This window comes from Rattus rattus, chromosome 7 (assembly GCF_011064425.1).
Source record: "Rattus rattus isolate New Zealand chromosome 7, Rrattus_CSIRO_v1, whole genome shotgun sequence".
In the NCBI taxonomy this organism is placed as follows: Eukaryota; Metazoa; Chordata; class Mammalia; order Rodentia; family Muridae; genus Rattus; species Rattus rattus.
Window position 1 is genome coordinate 23,677,821 of NC_046160.1, and position 18,957 is coordinate 23,696,777.

General features: G+C 51.0%; 1 protein-coding gene across 2 annotated transcripts in view; it reads left to right on the forward strand.

Moving 5' to 3' along the window:
* Otof (otoferlin) overlaps positions 1–18,957 on the forward strand; it is a 95,786-nt gene that overhangs the window by 57,084 nt on the left and 19,745 nt on the right. For both annotated transcript variants that reach the window (XM_032909046.1, XM_032909047.1), the window contains exons 6-14: positions 1,153–1,226; positions 2,756–2,882; positions 3,384–3,438; positions 8,588–8,719; positions 12,544–12,606; positions 12,964–13,048; positions 15,335–15,494; positions 16,856–17,042; positions 17,201–17,387. In XM_032909046.1, the coding sequence (XP_032764937.1) occupies positions 1,153–1,226; positions 2,756–2,882; positions 3,384–3,438; positions 8,588–8,719; positions 12,544–12,606; positions 12,964–13,048; positions 15,335–15,494; positions 16,856–17,042; positions 17,201–17,387 (1,070 nt within the window). The remainder of the gene's footprint in view (positions 1–1,152; positions 1,227–2,755; positions 2,883–3,383; positions 3,439–8,587; positions 8,720–12,543; positions 12,607–12,963; positions 13,049–15,334; positions 15,495–16,855; positions 17,043–17,200; positions 17,388–18,957) is intronic.

Here is an 18,957-nt window from a genome sequence, read left to right on the forward strand (position 1 = left end):
GACGGGACACGTCAAGAGTAGTCCCTGTCCACCCATCCAGCACAGGATACAGACGTAGCTCGTTCCATATCAGGGTTAAAGATAGAACTGGGTTTGAGGAATAACACTGATCTCCCAAGCCCAAGTAGAGGGGCTTGAGGTTTCCCAGCCATCACAAGGACAGAAAGGTTTTCTCCAACCTCACACTGTACAGCTTGCAGAGCAAGGGTCTGGGCGTCTTCGATGCCATGCCCAAGCCTCTGCAAACAGAGGCTGACCCACATCCAGAAGCAGGTGAGGAATGGGCCTGGACCCACCCCCACAGGAACCAGCAGTATGGCAGCCACACCCAGGAGGAGGAGAATGGGAAGCAAGGGAATCAGATGTCCCTCTTATACAATATTAATGGGGTAATGGAATACTGCACTTCCCCACACGAATCCTACTCCTGGTCTTTCCTGGCTTTGGGGACCTCAGGCTCGGCTGCAGGGACATCACTGAAGGGCTGTAAGGACCCCTACCCCCTTCCCTCAGCCCCACTGGCTGCAAGACCTTTTGCCTGGGCACACGGGCACACCACACCAGAGGAAGAGGTAGGGGCTAGGTAAGAGATGGTGGTCTGCCGTAAGAAGGTATAGACAGAGGGGCAACCAGGCTAAGAGAAAGAAAGATCCTTTTCACTGGGGACTCAGGAGACTCTCCCGTCACAGAGACTAGAGTAAGGCAGGCTCAAAGCCACCTGAGACCTGAATAGCTGCTATCCATGGCTCCCACCTCAGCCTCAGCCTCAGTCTGTCCCTCCGAGTCCCCGGACCTATGTATCTGTTCTGATGTTGTCTCTGGGCATCTGGCCTCTTTTCCTGTTAGCTCTAGTGGGGGTGCATTGAAGGAAAGAAAGCCGAGGGACCTTGCAGATCTCAGCTCTGAGAAGATAGGGCGTAGGCGAGAAACTCACAGGTCACTTTCCTGGGGAGCTGGTGCCTGGGAGGAAGTGTCCTATGTCCTTTGGGGCTCATGGCCCCTAATTTGTATTGTATCCTGGGAAAAGTGAACAAGGGCAGGGGGCCCCATCTCCTTTTTCTCTGAGTCCCTCAGGGACTGCCTATTGTGTGTGCTTTTCCTATGTGCATCTATCCCTGTCCCCACCTCACTCTGGGGGTCTCCCTTTTACAGAGCGGGAAGGAGTGTATTCTCGGCCATGAAACTCGGCAAGACTCGGTCCCACAAAGAGGAGCCCCAAAGACAAGGTAGGGAACATGGTCCTGCCCATCAGAGAGGCAGCAACCACTTCTTTGAACTGTCACCATCATTTAAGCCCCGCCCTAGACTGGGCGCAAATGACCCTCCTTCCCCATTGGACACTCCCACAGCCACTCGGGCAGGGCTTGGACTGCCATTGGCTAGTCTGGAGGTTAGGGGAGGGACGCGTAGGTCATTGAGCCTCTGCCAGGTAGATGGGCTCCTTCCCCCTACATTGAGTATTTAACTTCACATGAGCCCAGAGGTTTTTGTTTGGTTTGGTTTTTAAATTAAAAAAAGATAGTAGCAAGAAAGCATGCTGTGCTATGCCTGGTGGCTGCAGCAGACCCATCTCAAAGAAAGACCGCTGGGCCTGGTGACGGGGAGTCCCTCCCAAGAGAAGAGGCTGGAAGGGCATCTGACAGCCGCTAAGAGGAGGCAAGAGGACAGATGAACGATAAGGGGTGCGTGGAGTGGAGTGGGGAGATATATGCACCCAGCGTCGGGGCTCTCCTATGTGGCCCTAGAACGTTCTCTTCCCCAGCCAGTTTTGGCTGCACTCTTCTAGATGGAGGAGGTTTGCTGAGACCCAAACCTACCGTGTCTGGATGGCTTTTCCAAATCACGATCTCATCCCACGGGACTCACATACAGGGGTGCGGGCCTGAGTTCTGTACTCCACTGCGGCTGTCATGAATAAGTTACTTCTCACACCTCAGGGATGAGGACGTGTGTGTGTGTGTGTGTGTGTGTGTGTGTGTGTGTGCGTGCGTGCGTGCGTGCGTGCGTGCGTGCGTGCGTGCGAGAGAGAGAGAGAGAGAGAGAGAGAGAGAGAGAGAGAGAGAGAAGAGAGAGAGAGGAGAGAGACAGAGAGAAAAGAGAGACAGAGAGAGAGAGAGAGAGACAGAGAGAGAGACAGAGAGACAGAGAGAGAGAGAGAGAGAGAGAGAGAGAGAGAGAGAGAGAGAGAGAGAGAGAGAAAGGGAGAGAGAGAAAGGGATTGGGGATTTAGCTCAGTGGTAGAGCGCTTGCCTAGGAAGCGCAAGGCCCTGGGTTTGGCCCCCAGCTCCAAAAAAAAAAAAAAAAAGAAAAAAGAAAAGGAGAGAGAGAGAGAGAGAGAGAGAGAGAGAGAGAGAGAGAGAGAGAGAGAGAGCCCAGGATGCATTCTTCTCTCTTCCACCAAGGATATTCAGAGCTTTGGAAGAGTTAAGTAAGAGAATTACATTTGGCTAAGATTACAAAAGAAAATAAGACTAGACACAATGGCAATTAAAATGTTCTAAGGGCTAAGGTTAGACCCTGGCACGGCCGTGCGCTTCTTTCATTCCAAGACTTGGGAGGCAGAGGCAGCTGGGTCTCTGTGAGTTTGAAGCTAGCCTAGTCTGCATAGAGAGACCCTGTGATAATTAAGAACATGAGATGTGTGGGTAGCAGTATTCCAAGCAAGTGCCATCAAATAAAACAGGAATCAACTGTCCTTCCTAGGAGACAGTCCCTAGCCCTTCATCCACCCACCTGCCCTTCCTTTCTTCCCTAGATGAGCCAGCAGTGCTGGAGATGGAGGACCTGGACCACCTAGCCATCCGGCTGGGGGATGGGCTGGATCCTGACTCAGTGTCTCTAGCCTCGGTCACTGCTCTCACCAGCAATGTCTCCAACAAACGGTGAGCAGGCCATAGGCCTACGCCCCACCTGCCACTGCCTGTCACTGCCCTGCCACTGCCCTCCTGTCACCCTCCTGTCACCATCCTGTCACCGCCCTGCCACTGCCCTGCTGAACAGGACCTGCTTACCAGGCTTGGGGGCAGAGAAGTCAGGGCCTATGAGTAGCTTCTCCCCAGCTTTATCCTTTCTTACTGTCCTTGGGTGTCCTCTGAGCTGTCTCCCTGTAGAGGCAGGAGTGGGTCAGGCTCTTGAGCTTCTGTGGGTGAAGGGACAGCACAGAGCTGACCAGTCCACAAGTGACTCTGTTCACCCAATGGCCATCTCCCTGTTACTTTTGTCTCTGCTTAGTCTTCTCTGTTGGTGCCATCGAGGACGTCCACCCTACACCCCCGTGCACCCCCAATTCTGTTGGCAGAATAGAGTATTTTTGAAGGTCACAGTTTTGTCCCTCTGGCCTTTCCATCCCTCACAGCAACCTGACAGTGCATTCTTCTCCTTAGGTCTAAGCCAGACATTAAAATGGAACCCAGTGCTGGGAGACCCATGGATTACCAGGTAGGTGGACACTTGATGTCTAGGCCTTACAGGTTCTGCTGGAGTGTGGTGACCCAGCAGGATGAGTGTGATAGACTCAGAGGTGAGAGCCAAGGCATCGTAGAGTCGCATCTGAGTATAGAGTCTCAAAGAAGGCTTCTGTGTGGGAGGCATTCCTAGAAGCATTAAGGCAAATGCAAACCAAGAGAAGATTGTGAGATCTCTGTTTGCACAGCTCAAAGCTCCCTGAAGATTCTGTGTTCGTTGTTGAAAATCCTAAGGAAAAGGGGTCCTGGAAAAACAATAACACACACACACACACACACACACACACACACACACACATACACACACGCACAGACACACACGAGTTTTGAAGAATGTTGGCTGCGTTTTTAAGTTGTTCCAGCTTATTTTAAAGCTGGAAGTAACATCGATCCTGTTTTTCTTCTTTTTTGTGTCTCTGTATCTTCTTAGATCAATAGTTCTTCATTTCTGAAACTACATTTTAAAAGGCTCTGAGCAGGAGGGTTGTAGATGTAGTCACAGTACAGGCAGAACAGGGGCTCAGCGGCCCTGGTGGCTGATGACACGGGTCTCAGTGGCTTCCGCTTTGCAGGCCCAGACCCTTAATCGTGGCTTCTCTCCCAGCCTGAGATCAGAGCTGTGTAGAAGGGCTCACGATACACAGTGTCCAAGCAGGAAGCCCCCAGTCCCTATGTACAAATGAGAAGAAAGGCGAGAGAAGGCTTCTCTCAAGACAAGACGACCATGGCTCCAGACTCTCCCCTGACCGCCAACAGGATCCAGTTATAGGTCAGAAACTGTTGTGGGTACAGATGTATTCAATGTGCACTTCCCAGGCCCCATGCACACTACCCTTATGCATGAACAACTATACCTCACCTCCCTCAGGAGATGATATAAGGTCTAGATGACCCCCACTGAAAAATACGCCTGGTCGTGTTTCCTGAGGATTCACCTGTCTCCCTCAAAGCTGATTTGGTTTGTTTCTCTCCAGTAACGGCTACTCCACTTTTACAGTAAGATGTGAACCAAGGGTTGCAGGGCCACAGATCACGGATGAAGGCCGGAGGCAGGCGGGGTTCAGAGCCACAGCAGTCAGAACTGCTTGTTCTCTGGAACAGTTGCTTCCTTCTGATCCCTTGGTTACTTAGCTCAGGACTCATATCTTCCTCCCTAACTGCTTCCTGCCAGGGAGGGACTTTTGTGTCCTAGGTCACATATCCCCCCCCCCCCAAATCTTCCAAACCTTCTGAACTGCACCAGCTAACTGGTCTCACCCGGCATCGTGCGTCTCCATCCACAGCTTACCTGCACACATGTCTCCGCTGTGTAAGAGGGAGCTAAGAGGATCGAAACGCAAAGTATTTCCACTCCCGGCAAATAGGATGTACAAACCAGTAAAACCAACAGCAACTTCTCTCCTTTGAGGAACTTGGCTTTAAGTAATCAGAAAGACCTCACAGAGTGCATGGCACTGGAGAGAGGACAGGAGAACCTAGCAGAACCCAGGTCCAGGTGGGAATCCCGAAAGCCAGACCAATTGTGAAGGTTACAAACCAGTGGAAGGAGGCCTGTGGGAAGAGAGCCCAGTGTGCAGTATGCTATGGACAATTTAGAACGAATGGAACATTACATTCTTCTTTCCTGATTATTGGCATCTTCAAGGGGACAAACCACTGTTATCTGTGCCTGCATGGCCTCATGTTGCCCCTCCACCCCACCCTCCATGACACCACCAGAGTGATCAGCCTATCTGGTCACATCATACCTCTGGCCCTGGAGTCGAGGGGAGATGAGGAACCCTGCAGAACAGCAGTGCCAGGGGTGTAGGTGAGCATCCCTGTCCCCTCTCCCCTTTACCTCCCCCTGACATTCTGATGCACGCCTGGACAGAGGTCCCCAAAGCAGGTCACAGGGCACCATTATTTGCGTCCCTTCAGGATATTTGAGTAGTTTTACCCCCCCCCAGCCCCCCAGCTCCCCAGCACTGTTCCTTGCTTTGGAGAAGGCTCTTGGGAATTCTAGCCCTTGCCTCAGCAGGAGAGATGTTAGCCAGGCTGCCAGCTGGTCCACGGTTCAGCTCCCTTTGCCCCCTTTGGGTTTTCATCCTGGAAACGCTGTGCATGAGAAGTTCCTTTGCCTTCCTGAAAATTTTCATTGGCTCTGTAGCCTCTGTTTTCATCCATGACTGGATGACCCATAGATTCCAAATACAGAAGATGACCACACACACACACACACACACACACACACACACACACACACACACACACACACACGCACACACACACAAGGCAGCAGCGGGGGAGGCCTCCTGCCCCAATACCACACTCCTCACCTCTATCTCACACTCCCAGGCTTCCTCCGACCTTCATCATCTCGCAAAGCTCTTGCCCCTCCGACGTTTTTCTCCCATCTCTTCCTTCCTTCCCGCCCTCTCTTCTCCCTCAGTTCACCTCCCACACCTACTGTCAGCTCCTGACTGGGTCACTGCTGCTGGCTATGCTTCCTGCAGAAGATGGGAAGATGAACCCTGAACAGAGGAAGGGACAAAAGATGGAATGTGGAAAGCACACGTGAAAACCAGTCACCTTCTTGGCGTGGGGAATTTAATCACAGCTGGCACATCTGGCCAAAACCATGCTTGTCTGTTTCCCAGGCCTGAGTTATAGCAAACCTCTTCTTTCTGAGGGGGATGAGGGGTACTAGTTACAGGAAAACAATAATTGAACTTTTAAACCATTTGCATAAAAAGGTTTATAGGGCTGGAGAGATGGCTCAGTGGTTAAGAGCACTGACTGCTCTTCCAGAGGACCAGGGTTCAATTCCTAGCACTCACGTGGCAGCTCACAACTGTCTGTAACCCACACAGACACACATACAGGCAAAACACCAAGGCATATAAAATAAAGATAAATATTTTTTTTAAAAAAAAAAGGCTTCTGGAAGTTAAAACTCGATGCACTGCTGTTGGAAGAACATTCCAGAAGGACTCCTAGTGTCTCTCCACAGTAAACTTCTTGGCGCTAAGTTAATTAACCCTGTTTCCTTTTTGGTTCCCTGAAGAAATGGTGACTGTTGAGACTCTTTGAAGCGTGGATTCTAAGCGCTCACTGGCCCCTTTGCCCTCTCACACCCCAGAATAGAAATAGCTGTGTACATGCTTCAAGTGTTCCTTCAGAGCAGAGTCGCTTCTGTGTTTCTGTGCTTTCTTGGCAGTGGTCTTTATTGGTGTTAGGGTTTCTATTTTCCTAGCATCGTTTCTGATGCGAGGATTTTTCTTGGTCTTCGAGCTATTTATAAGACCTTGAAGAACACAGTAGATGGCAGTTTTAGTAAGGATTCTTTCTATCTAAGAGGGGGGATAATTCTCCTGAGGAAAATCATATTTAGAAGTTGCATTGAAGCATAACAACCGAGGGCCCAGATGAATGGCACCAACAGCTGCTCTTACAGCCCAGTTAGCTAGCGGGAAATGCTGACAGAGACAGGAGGCTTTGGGTGGAAAATACAAGTTCAAGCATCCTGCGGAGCAGCCTGAAACATCCACCGACCCTACCTCCTCAAGAGATGACCCCTGGGACAGGTAGCTTCTGGCTAAGAGCCACTTACGACCCTGGCTCTCATTCCATGGAGTTTTCACCTGTGTGGTGCTTCCGGACATGCATCGTCTCGTTTAACCCTCATGAGGTACAGTCTCATCTTAGAGTTGAGGATGTGCAGCTCAGTGAACCCACAGGACCCTCCACATCCATTCCTGCCCAGTCAAGGCTCAACCCCAAGACCAGCAACCCAAATCTGGACCTGCCTAACGGGGGACTGACTATGGCCACCCTAGCAGGGACTGACCCCACCAAACCCAAGGCAGGAGCTAATGGCTTGAAATGAAGACTCAGGAAGAGTAACAGTTGCCTCAAAACTCACACTCCTTCCTACCCTTCCCCTCTCTCCCTTCCTTTCCCCCTGTCCCCTCCCTTTCCTGTCCTCTCTTTCTTTCTCTCTCTCTCTCATTCTCACTCTCTCTATATATATAGTCTTATATTTTCCAGTTTTATAGGTGTACATATAAATACATTTTTACGTATATGTGTCTTCATATACATCCTTTAACTATGCACATCTTTATATGTATGTGCATATAAAGATATAATGTATCGCTTATGTATATTATAAGCTAAAATATGTTTATTCTAGTTTAAAATCTATAAACCAGAATTGTTTACAGTAAGATCCCCGAGGAGCAGTGGGTTTATTCCAACCTCCCTGGTGCCGGTCCACAGGAGGTGTCCCTAAATATTTACTGACAGAATAGAAAGCTGAAACAGTGCTTCCCAGGGTACAAGATCCCAGCTAAAGGCTGCAGAACATCACAGTAGGATGCACACAACATTCCCTACACAGGCCAGAAGGCTAGGCTCTGGCAACTCAAAGAAATTCAGCAAGAGAGGGGACTGGAACATGGGAAAGCACCCAGCTTCCAGAAAGCCAAGGACATCTTAGAGGTTAGCAGCATAAACAAGAAACCCTGGACAGGACCAAAGCAAGTTCAGGGAGACTGGAGCAGCTTGGCGTGTTTCAGAGGGTGGGGAACGGGTGGTGCAGGCTTCGCTCCCCCAACCCCCAGCAGAGAGAGCCAGAGCACTAGGGAGAACTCAGAACCCAAGAATCAACCAGAATTTTTAGGGGTATATTGTCATCTTCTAAGTTCATAAAGAATCACTCGATCAAGTTACAGAAAGAAATCATGATGTTTTAGTATTAGTATTCTGCTGGCAGGATGCCCCATCCATGGCTGTCCCCTGTGGTAGGCAGTTTAGGAAAACTGCTACTGGACCTGTCCTCCACAGGTGAGACTGATCCATCCGGGGCATGGCCGAGCATGAGCATCTGGTAATGCTTCTCCCTTGGGTGCTTCTGTAACACTGGCCTATGGGTTGCCAGCCCCCACACCTCTTAGTGCAGATATCCCAGGATCACCCAGGATATCAGGAGTCATCGTCAACATGGAGTCTGGTGGGCATCTCACTCCAAGCTGGACTGGTTCCTGCAGTTCCTAGCCCTGCTGCCCGCCGCCATGTTCCAGTAAGACTAGACTCTAGGATGGCTGCAGTGCTCCATGTATCCCCCTCTCTCCCTCCTGCAGGTCAGCATCACAGTGATTGAGGCTCGGCAGCTGGTGGGTTTGAACATGGACCCCGTGGTGTGCGTGGAGGTGGGCGATGACAAAAAATACACATCCATGAAGGAGTCCACAAACTGCCCTTACTACAACGAGGTCAGTGACCTGAGACTTAAGCTGGGAAAGGGGCCTCCTGACATGGGAACAGGAGCAACTGGGAGTTGGGAGGACAGAGCCACCAGCCCCAAGGTCTTGACCCAACCTCTTACAGCCCAGTGCTCTGCATACCACAACCTCTGCACCCCCAGTATGGACCCCCATCTGGCCTTGCTATGGCTGCAAGTCAACCATGAACTGCTAGCCACACCTGTGAACCCCTCATAGCAGTCATTGTCCAGGACTGACCCTGAGGGTAGCCCAACTCACACCAGCCTGGCCCAAGTGCCACAGGTGCCGTGAATGAGTCCTTCAGGCACCAAATCTCTCCTACACCTGTAGATACATCAATACCCATCTTAAGTGGATACTGTCACACGCTGAGACTCCGGGACTTCCTTCCTACTATGCTCCCTTCTTGGTCTCCTGGGCCCCTAAAAGGCTTCTGTCTAGAATATAACCTTGACTTCAGCTGTGAGAAAGAAAGTGACTGCTACTCCCTCCACTTGAGACTACACAGTGGTGAGGGATGAGGGACCTCACAGACTTAATAGTTTGATCTCCCCATCTAACAAAGGAGATAACTTGAGGCTTCAGGTCAGAAAGAACTTTCCCACTGCCCTCAGGGAGCTGTTGATGGGATAAGACCCATATTGACTACTGGGCTCCAGATGGAACCCCACCATGATTGGCTCTAGAAAGGTAGCCAGGCCTTCCCCAGTGCCTGAGCACATTTCAACTGTCTAAAAGCCTGGCGTCCCAGGGTTCCTGTCCTAGAGGGAGTACCCAGTCTATGTACCCCAGTGACATCAGTTAGCAAGGAGAGCCAGGCTAGCTCAATGATGCACCTATGCCCTGTGCCCTATAGTGTAGGAAGAGCCTCCAGATGAGCCCCTGCAGGACCCAAGAACACTTCTGCCTAAGCCTGAACAAACTCCTGTATCACCACAGCTTACTGTGTTCCAAGCTGGTGTCCCACTGGCCCCCAGGACAGGACATTACTGCTCAAGGGTCCTCCAGCTCTGGATGGAATCTAGATATCCAATCTAGACATCTCTGATTGTGTCAGAACACATTCCTGACTGGAAAGCCTCTGTTCTAGATAAATTCTATTTTCCTCTAAAGAGGAAAATTTGGCGACAAATCCCAGTGGCTCTCTGAGGTTATTTGACAGTGGTTGACTTGGGGGTGTTCAGCTTGCTTCAGATCCGTGTACCTCATGTTTCAGCCAACTTGCTTCCTCCTCCCAATGTTGCTTCTCAGCTCTGTGGGGCCCTAGCAAACTCCTACTCTCTCTCTGTAGGGACCCAGCTCAAATGACTTTGCCACTGAATAGCCTACCCTCCCTGAGCCAGAGGTCAGCATCCTTTCTGTGGGAAAAGGTTAAGAAAACCTAGTTTATGGGAAAGAGACAGAAACAAAGTCAGGGCTACTTGGTTTTGTGCAAAAGACCACACCCATTACCAGGCTGAGACGGAAGATGGTCGGAGATGATCTGAGGGGAGGGAATGGTTTCCACTTGAGGTCTTAAACTGTGGTCGATCTTTCGTGTTTCTCTCCCTGGTGGATGAGGGGCTGCAGGTCTACCCCACCACTCTCCCAGCTCAGAGCCTGCAGATACATGGAAGGCTCAGTAACATTGTGAGTGGACTCTTCCTGAAACGAGGGAGCATTTGCTGAGTGCCAGGCCACGGTGCACGGGGCAGCATGGGAGCTGCAGAAGCCACCCTCACGTGTCACCTTCCCCCACCCTCACACGTAACCTCCTAGCCACATGCTGGCCACATGTCCTAATTCTTTCAAATAATGCCACTCCCTATGAGGCTATGGGGGCCATTTTCATTCAAACCGCCACAAACAGACCTCCACCTATGAGTATGTATTGCTCTTGGAAAGTTCTCTAGGCTCTTGGCTCCACTAGAACAGCAGACGCTGGTGGCAGCCATCAACTGACTTAGCAAGTCTCTAAGAAGTCCTAAGGAAAAAAAATCGTGCTCAGAATTATGACTCCAGCCAGCTCAGAGCACAAGGGGTCCTGGCCACCGTTAGCCAGCTCCTTCCGTGGGCGTGGTCCAGTCAGTTCCCACGTACCTGGCCCGGTGGCTCATCAGCACAACATTAAGCCTGCCTGGAAATAGGAGGCTTTTGACGTTTGTCCGTCCATAATAACCTGGCCCCACGTGGACCAACATAAATCCCTTCTCTATCTGCACACATGGTCGACCTGGCCAGCTGGTGACCACTGTCCCTCCTCCCACGCAGTGTCCACCTCTCACCTTTGCTTCTATTTCCTCATCCCAAAGGATCCAGCCTTGTGCTATGACCTATGACCCTCATTCTGCCTTTGCCTTTTTTTTTCCTGGCTCTTTCCTTCTCCCTTGCCCATGTGGCACTTTACTACAGAATATCCTAAGTACAACCAGGACACCCCATGCACACCCAAGGGCCCTTAACAAGCACACAGCCGAGTCCTGTCATTTTGACTTTACAACCATGCCTCCCTGCTTTTGTGTGGTCATGCCCATGGGGTAGGACAGCGTGGTGGCCTAATGTCACTATTCCCATAACACAAGGGTGAACTGAGACTTGGGAAAGGAAGCAATGATCCAGCAGTTAACAGCTAGACATCACTGGCTTTATAGACAGCACATCAGCCCACAGGGCTTAAGTGTTAGCTGTAAAAGAGGGATGTGGGTCTGGAGAGATGACTCAGAGGTTAGGAGCACTGGCTGCTCTTCCAGAGGTCCTGAGTTCAATTCCCAGCAACCATCTATAATGAGATCTGGTGCCCTCTTCTGGCATGCAGGCAAAAAACAGTATACATAAGACAGGTAGGTAGGTAGATAGAAAGATAAAAAGATAGAAAGATAGATAGGTAGGTAGGTAGATAGATAGATAGAGAGAAAGAAAGAAAGATAGATAGACAGACAGACAGACAGATAACCATGTCACAGATTTAAACAGGCTATTGACAATGACTCTTGACTACAGCCAGAAACACCTGCTCTTGGGATATTTACTCTAACCAAAGCCCTGAGGTAACCTTAGATTCCTTCCCCTGTCCACAAGTTCATCAAAACAGCAGTTACCTCACTCACTGCTGACACCGTTTCCCCATCCCGGTGCACCCAGGACAAGGATGGGGACCATGAGTGAGCATGGGGGCTCACAGCCGATGGGGACAGTCCACAGAGCCACACTGCGTTCTCTTTTGTGGCCAAGGAAGCACTGTCTGTCTCGCCCTGAGTGCATCTTTTTGAGACACCCTGTGTTTTATCTTTTAACACTTCTTGGGTGTTAAGGTGTATTTCCCAGGGAGCACTGTGGATTGGTGGCTACTTGTGTGCCCTTTCGCCCCATGGTGGACCTCACAGTCAGCAGCCTGCCTGGTTCTGTAACATGGTCGTTGATGTCCACACCCCTATTTAACAGTTCTCTGGGGGTTGTGCCAAAGAGCACGTGGCTAAGTCTATACTACTAGAAAAGGACAGAACTGGATGAGAGCCTGGATTGGCTGGCTCCTTGGTCAGGGCTCTTCTACACAGAGCATATACACAAAGGGTACCCAGCTTTTGACATTGTAGCATGATATCATCTACAAATATGGGGGCCTCCTGCAGCGTGAACACAGGTAGTGAATAGACTGTTCCAACCAATAGAAGTAGATGGGGTCCTGCTCCTCACCCATTCGGACTCTCAGAACCCAGTGGGCCACCACTACTGCCATATGAGCTTTGAGACTCATGGGGAAATGGGGGGTTCAGGCAGGCACTGCTTGGAGGGAGGGGCCGCGGTGACAGCACTCTGGTCTTTCTCCCCTCCAGTACTTCGTCTTTGACTTCCATGTCTCTCCTGATGTCATGTTTGACAAGATCATCAAGATCTCGGTGAGTGGAGAGCCACTGCCACTGGCAGGCAGGGCCGCTGACTTGGGCAGGACCTCAGCACAGCCCTGTAATGCGCAGTTCATAACACGGCAGCGCTATGCCTGGGCGCATGGCTCGCCAGATTCCTCTGTAGGATGTAAAACCTACTCACCTGTATAACAGCAGTGGGAGGAGGGGGGACGTGGTGTTGAGTCTCAGCAAAGCCAGCCCTGTTCCCGGCCAAATACCTTCCCACTTTACTAAGAAAGATGGAGGTGACACCCTCTACCAATGGCCCTGCCCTGCCCCTCCCACCCCCATCCCCAAAAGCTTCTCCCTACCCAGCCTGACTGGCTACTTGTGATTCTGTTCTGGAAGGTTATCCATTCTAAGAACCTGCTTCGAAGCGGCACTCTGGTGGGCTCCTTCAAAATGGATGTGGGGACCGTGTACTCCCAGCCTGGTGAGTGACCCCTGAAGAACAGGTCGGGGCATGCAGCTCCAGAAACAACATATGAGGTCGTTCCTGCTACATTGGTCCCTGACTCATCATAGACACAACCCACTGGCCAAGTAGGCAACCACGGGTGTGGCAGTGAGGCAGGGTGCACTCTGCACACAGATGTAAGTAGGAGCCGTGGGCGCCATGTTTAATAGGTGTTTGCTCATTGTGGAGGAAGGGATCTGGGAATAGCAGAACGCTACCAAGAGGCAGCTTAAATCCACGAGGCCCAGGAGAGCATCACCTCTCCTGTGTCATGTGAGAGCAGTTATATAGAGGGCAGTGAGAGACCTGGAGGGGCCGTGCCACCCACTGCCTTTGGCTGGCACCCACTGAGCAGAAAAGACCTGGCCATCCTTACAAAGTCCCTGTCACCCCCTCGGACAGTTAAGAGGCCTGAGACTCACAGATGTGCCAAGGTTTGGCCTAGCTAATTGGCTAGTCACAGGGATACCAAGTGATAGCACCCTAAATGTGGTGACAACCAATCCCAAGCATAATGTGCAATTTTGGGGAACTCTGGGCCCTAAAATCGCTTTTCTCAAGGGACCCCAGCTCTCCTAGGAGCAACCATGGCAAGAGAAGCTGTGTCTGATTATAATTCCTCAGTCACCCATAGCCAGCGCCGTATAGAGTTAGCACAGTTCCCCCAAGTCACGGTCTAGAGCAGTAGTTATCAACCTGTTTGTTGGGACCCCTTGGGATTGAATGACCCTCTCGGAGAGGTCACCTAAGACCATCAGAAAACACAGACACTATGATTTGCAGCAGTAGCAAAATTACAGTTATGGAGTAGCAGTGGAAATCATTTTATGGTTGGGGGGTCACCACAACATGAGGAACCATGTTAGAGGGACACGGCATCAGAAAGGTTGGGAACCACTGGTCTAGAGGGCGTGTCACTACGTGGCCAACTTGGGGGATATCCATGTCCCCGAAGTGAAACTTCTCAGAAGTCAATAATTACCCTGCAAGGGCCTTTGCTGGTGGCAATACAATTGCATTCCAAAATGTCACATTTGACCCTCATAAAGTAATTAAAGACATAGTTACATCCCCTTCCGGCTTTACAGAGGAGCCAGTGACAGGAGAGAAATGGGAAGGGACTTAGAGGTGCCACTAAGAAACAGTTGGCACTCTCGTGGCCCTAATAACACTCCGGTGGTGCCCAGTGTATTAAGAAACGTAAGTCTAGGACCATGGATAGGAAATCAAGGGTCAAAGCATTCCAGACATGTGAGGCCTAAAAAACGCCCTATCTATCTGTCAATGGACAGGTGGGCTGGGGGTGTGAGGAGAGAGACTCTCCATGTCCAAAACCACAGTGGGTGGGCGTAACTGGCAGAGAGAACTGAAGGCCTTTGTGGGCCTCAGATACAGTCTCTCCGCTATGATAACCTAACTTCAGACTCACTGTTCCTCACAAGTCTGCCTCTGTCCCTGGTAACCTCACAGAGGCATGGCCAAGTTTAGCTTGATTGCGAGTGCAGGAAATTGCTCAAGGTTGCCCTCTGCTGGAGGTAGGTTGTAGTTGCAGAGGCCAGAGCAGCTACCCTTTCCTTGGCCAGCCCTCCTCTGTCAGAGGTGTCAGAGCCTGGAAGAAGTGGCCACTGTGGAGCTGGCTCTCCCCTTGTTCTTGCTTCTCCAGCTTGAGATTGCAGCGTCCAGACCTGAGGCCTCAGAGGCCATAAACCCAGTGTGCACCCACACAAGTGCCCCTCAGCTGTGTCCCTGACGCTCATCCAGCCAGAACTGGGACACTCACACCCGTGTTTTAGGCAATTCTATTTTATATATGTCAGACCCAAACCTGCCGTCTGTATTTTTGTCACCTAGACTCTTCAGCCATGTTTTTGGGCTTATCTTCCAATTGCTTTTATGTATAAAGGGAAAGTTCGTGTTGCCTGAATCTTGATCTTTCCTTGCCAAATCCACTCAGTTTGACCCAGCCATGGACATGCCTGTCAGTCTATCCATTCATACGAATATCCACTCCTTTGTCCACAGCATAACAGACTCTGCTATCAATATATCCACCAATCATCTATCTGCCCATACATCCCCAAGGCCAGTGGGCAGCCACACTCAGTCCTTGTCCATCTCACTAGCTCCTTCCTACCTATATCTGCTCAGAGCCATGAGGTCCTGGGAACCTATGGCACTCTCCTTCTGAGGCCACCAGCTCAGCAGAGGGGCCCCAGTGACTCCAAACACTAAGGTTTCCTGGCCTCTCATTTGACACTGCAGAACACCAGTTCCACCACAAATGGGCCATCCTGTCAGACCCCGATGACATCTCCGCCGGGCTGAAGGGCTATGTAAAGTGTGATGTCGCTGTGGTGGGCAAGGGAGACAACATCAAGACACCCCACAAGGCCAACGAGACAGATGAGGATGACATTGAAGGGTGAGGCTCCATCTTCCCCTAGAGACCTGCACACAACCCTTCCTTCCCACAAAGGAAGCTCCTGGAGTGGTCTGAACCCAGAATTCTTACCATCAGACCCCTTACTTCCACTCTTCACCCTGCCAGTCTCTCCTCTGGGGCCCAGGACAGTGTAGTCACCGGGCTAATGGAAGGTGGTACTTTGACAGCCAGACTCCCAACTGAGAAAGCTGGTGGGAAGAAACAATGCTGTCAACTAGGAGACCTCCCACTGCCAGGGCCTGCGGGCTCCTGTGCCATGCACTCAGGACAGCAGAGAGATGTCACCCAGGCCGCCAATCTTGGCTGCACATAATGGCTGCTAAGAAACACTTGGGATATTGTCTGGGCTCCCAGGATGTGCCTGGATCCAGCAGGTCTGGTCTCCCAGGGGCAGCTCCCAGGAAATTCTTGTCTCAGGGGAGAAGGCGGCACAAAGCTATAAAAGTTAATGTCACGCTTAGCATCCCGCACTGCAGTTTATAAGGCACTGTAGCCTACATGCTGCTTTCCTGAGACACGGCTGTATATTACTGCCACCTTAACGAGGAGGAGACTGAAGCTTGATGAGACGGGAAGCCAGAATTCTAAGAATGGATAGGCGCCATGAAGCAGTGTCTTTAATCAAAGTCTGGGCCCTCTCAAACTTCACAGGTTATGCCAGGTCCTGGGGAGATGATGCAGCTGCTAAGGTGGTGGTGGTGGTGGTGGTGGTGGTGTGTGTGTGTGTGTGTGTGTGTGTGTGTGTGTGTGTGTGTGTGTATGAGAGACAGACAGACACAGAGAGACGGACAGACACAGGGACACAGAGACAGAGACGGAGAGACAGAGACAAACACAGAGAGACAGACAGAAACAGAGAGACAAACACAGAAACAGAGACAAAGAGACAGAGACAGACACAGAGAGACAGACAGACACAGCAAGACAGACAGACACAGAGAGACGGACAGACACAGGGACAGAGAGACAGAGACAGAGAGACAGACAGACACAGAGAGACAGACAGACACAGGGACAGAGAGACAGAGACAGAGAGACAGACAGACACAGAGAGACAGACAGACACAGGGACAGAGAGAGACAGAGAGACAGACAGACACAGAGAGACGGACAGACACAGGGACAGAGAGACAGAGACAGAGAGACAGACAGACAGACTCAGAGAGACAGACAGACACGGGGACAGAGCGATCACATATGCAAGCGTGCACTTGCCTTGTCTCTTCTCCTGTCTGCCTGCCATGCCCTCCACCTCTCTCCCACCGTGATCCTTGCATAGAGGCAAAGAGGAGTCTCTGAGCCTGTCCACGGTGGAGACGATGTGCTGCCTGTGCTCACAGGAACTTGCTGCTCCCAGAGGGCGTGCCCCCAGAACGGCAGTGGGCCCGGTTCTACGTGAAAATTTACCGAGCAGAGGGACTGCCCCGGATGAACACAAGCCTCATGGCCAACGTGAAGAAGGCGTTCATCGGTGAGAACAAGGACCTCGTCGACCCCTACGTGCAAGTCTTCTTTGCTGGACAGAAGGTACTGGGGAGGGGGTGCTGAAGGCTGGTGCAATGGGCTTAAAGAAGAGGTGATGGATGGAAGGAAGGGGCAGACCAGGAGAAGTCTGAAACCTCCATCTGGGAAACACAGGCACGCACACACGCACTGACACACACGCTGTGACTTCATCCCACCAGGGCAAAACATCAGTGCAGAAGAGCAGCTATGAGCCGCTGTGGAATGAGCAGGTCGTCTTTACAGATCTGTTCCCCCCACTCTGCAAGCGCATGAAGGTGCAGATCCGAGACTCCGACAAGGTCAACGACGTGGCCATCGGCACCCACTTCATCGACCTGCGCAAGATTTCCAACGATGGAGACAAAGGTCAGCAGCAGAGCACAGATGTATCAGGGGGAGAATGGGGTATGATGGGAAAGAGGCCCCTTTACCTCACACCACCTCCTACCTCAGCCAGATAGGACTTTTAAGGGTCTCATGTGTAGCCTCTGCCTCAAGGAAATGGGGCGGGGGACGTAATAATTGAAGATCGCTGGGAACTGACTGGATTTAGCGATTAGCTCTGTTGCCTTCCCATTGGTTTTCCTGTTGACCAACTGAGCTATCGTACGGTGCACTGCACATGCTCTGTGTGCGTAATCTCCCTGTCTTTACTGTAACTGATGAGAGCAGTAGCACCTGTCTATGGGCCTGTGGGGACTGACTGTAACCCAGAATCCAGGAACACGGTGAGACAAAATGCCATTTCCATACCCCCTAGTGCCCCCGGGCAGACAGACATGGTACCAAGTGACCAGAGCATGCATGCAGAAGAAACAAAAGCCCACAGTACAGTTCCACATATAGAAGATACCCAGAGGAGGTGAATCCAGGCAGAAAATAGGCGTGTGCTTCCGGGAACAAAGAGAGGGTGGTTGGAAGCACTTGCTCGGGGGTGTGGGGCTTCTTTAGGGTGGCCAGAAGTGTGATGGAACGTGACAATGGGCACACAACATACTGAGCATACTCTAGCCACCCAAATGTGCACGTTGGATACCACATTTTATGTGTGAACCATATCTCATCTTTGTAATGCTGTGTTTTCAAAACTAACGGAAAATTAAATATAGGAGCTGGGGAGATGCTTCGTGGGGATCTGAGTTTAAAGGCCAGAACTGATGTTTAAAAAAAAAAAAAAAGGCAGGGAGCAATGGAGCGACAGCACTTGTGAGCCTAGCACAAGGAGACAGAAACAGGAAGGTCTCTGCAGCTCCTCGAATCCCAGACAGACTAGGTAGCTTCCAGGCCATTGGGAAAGTCTGATTCAACCTTCCTGTGCACACAGGGCACCCCCACATGCACATCATAAATGTGTACCCACATATAATAAATAGTTTTGTTTGTTTGTTCATTTCTTACCATTATAGACCAGGCTAGCCTTGAACCCACAGAGATCAGCCTGCTAGAATTAAAGGTGTGTGTCCATATCCAGATTCTGACAAGAATAACTGTTTTTTAAAAAGTACATAAAGAAGAATTAGATTCACATAAGCAAGATTTGTTAACGGGGGTCCAACAAGACCTAAGCGTGTGAGAAGAGACTTGTCAAAGACAGAGAACAAGGCTCCTCTCCAGACCCGGGTCTCGCTCAACCCACCATATTCACAGCCCAGGGTGCTTCTTCCTCAAGGAGCTGAGGACCCACAAATAACCAAGAGAACACAGAGAGGAGGGAAGGTCCCCTAAGCAGGAGATGCGGCACGGTAGATGGACAGACTTCATCCAGAAACAAATCAAAATAGAGCAGGATCCATGTTGAGGAGTTCAGGAAGAACTGACTCCCGTCCACAAGTGGTGCCTACAGGTATGAGGGGAAGCAGGAGCCTGGTTTCCCCTCCTACACACCTCGCCAGGGCCCCCACAGGGACTAAGGAGAAACCAGAAGGCACTCTATGTA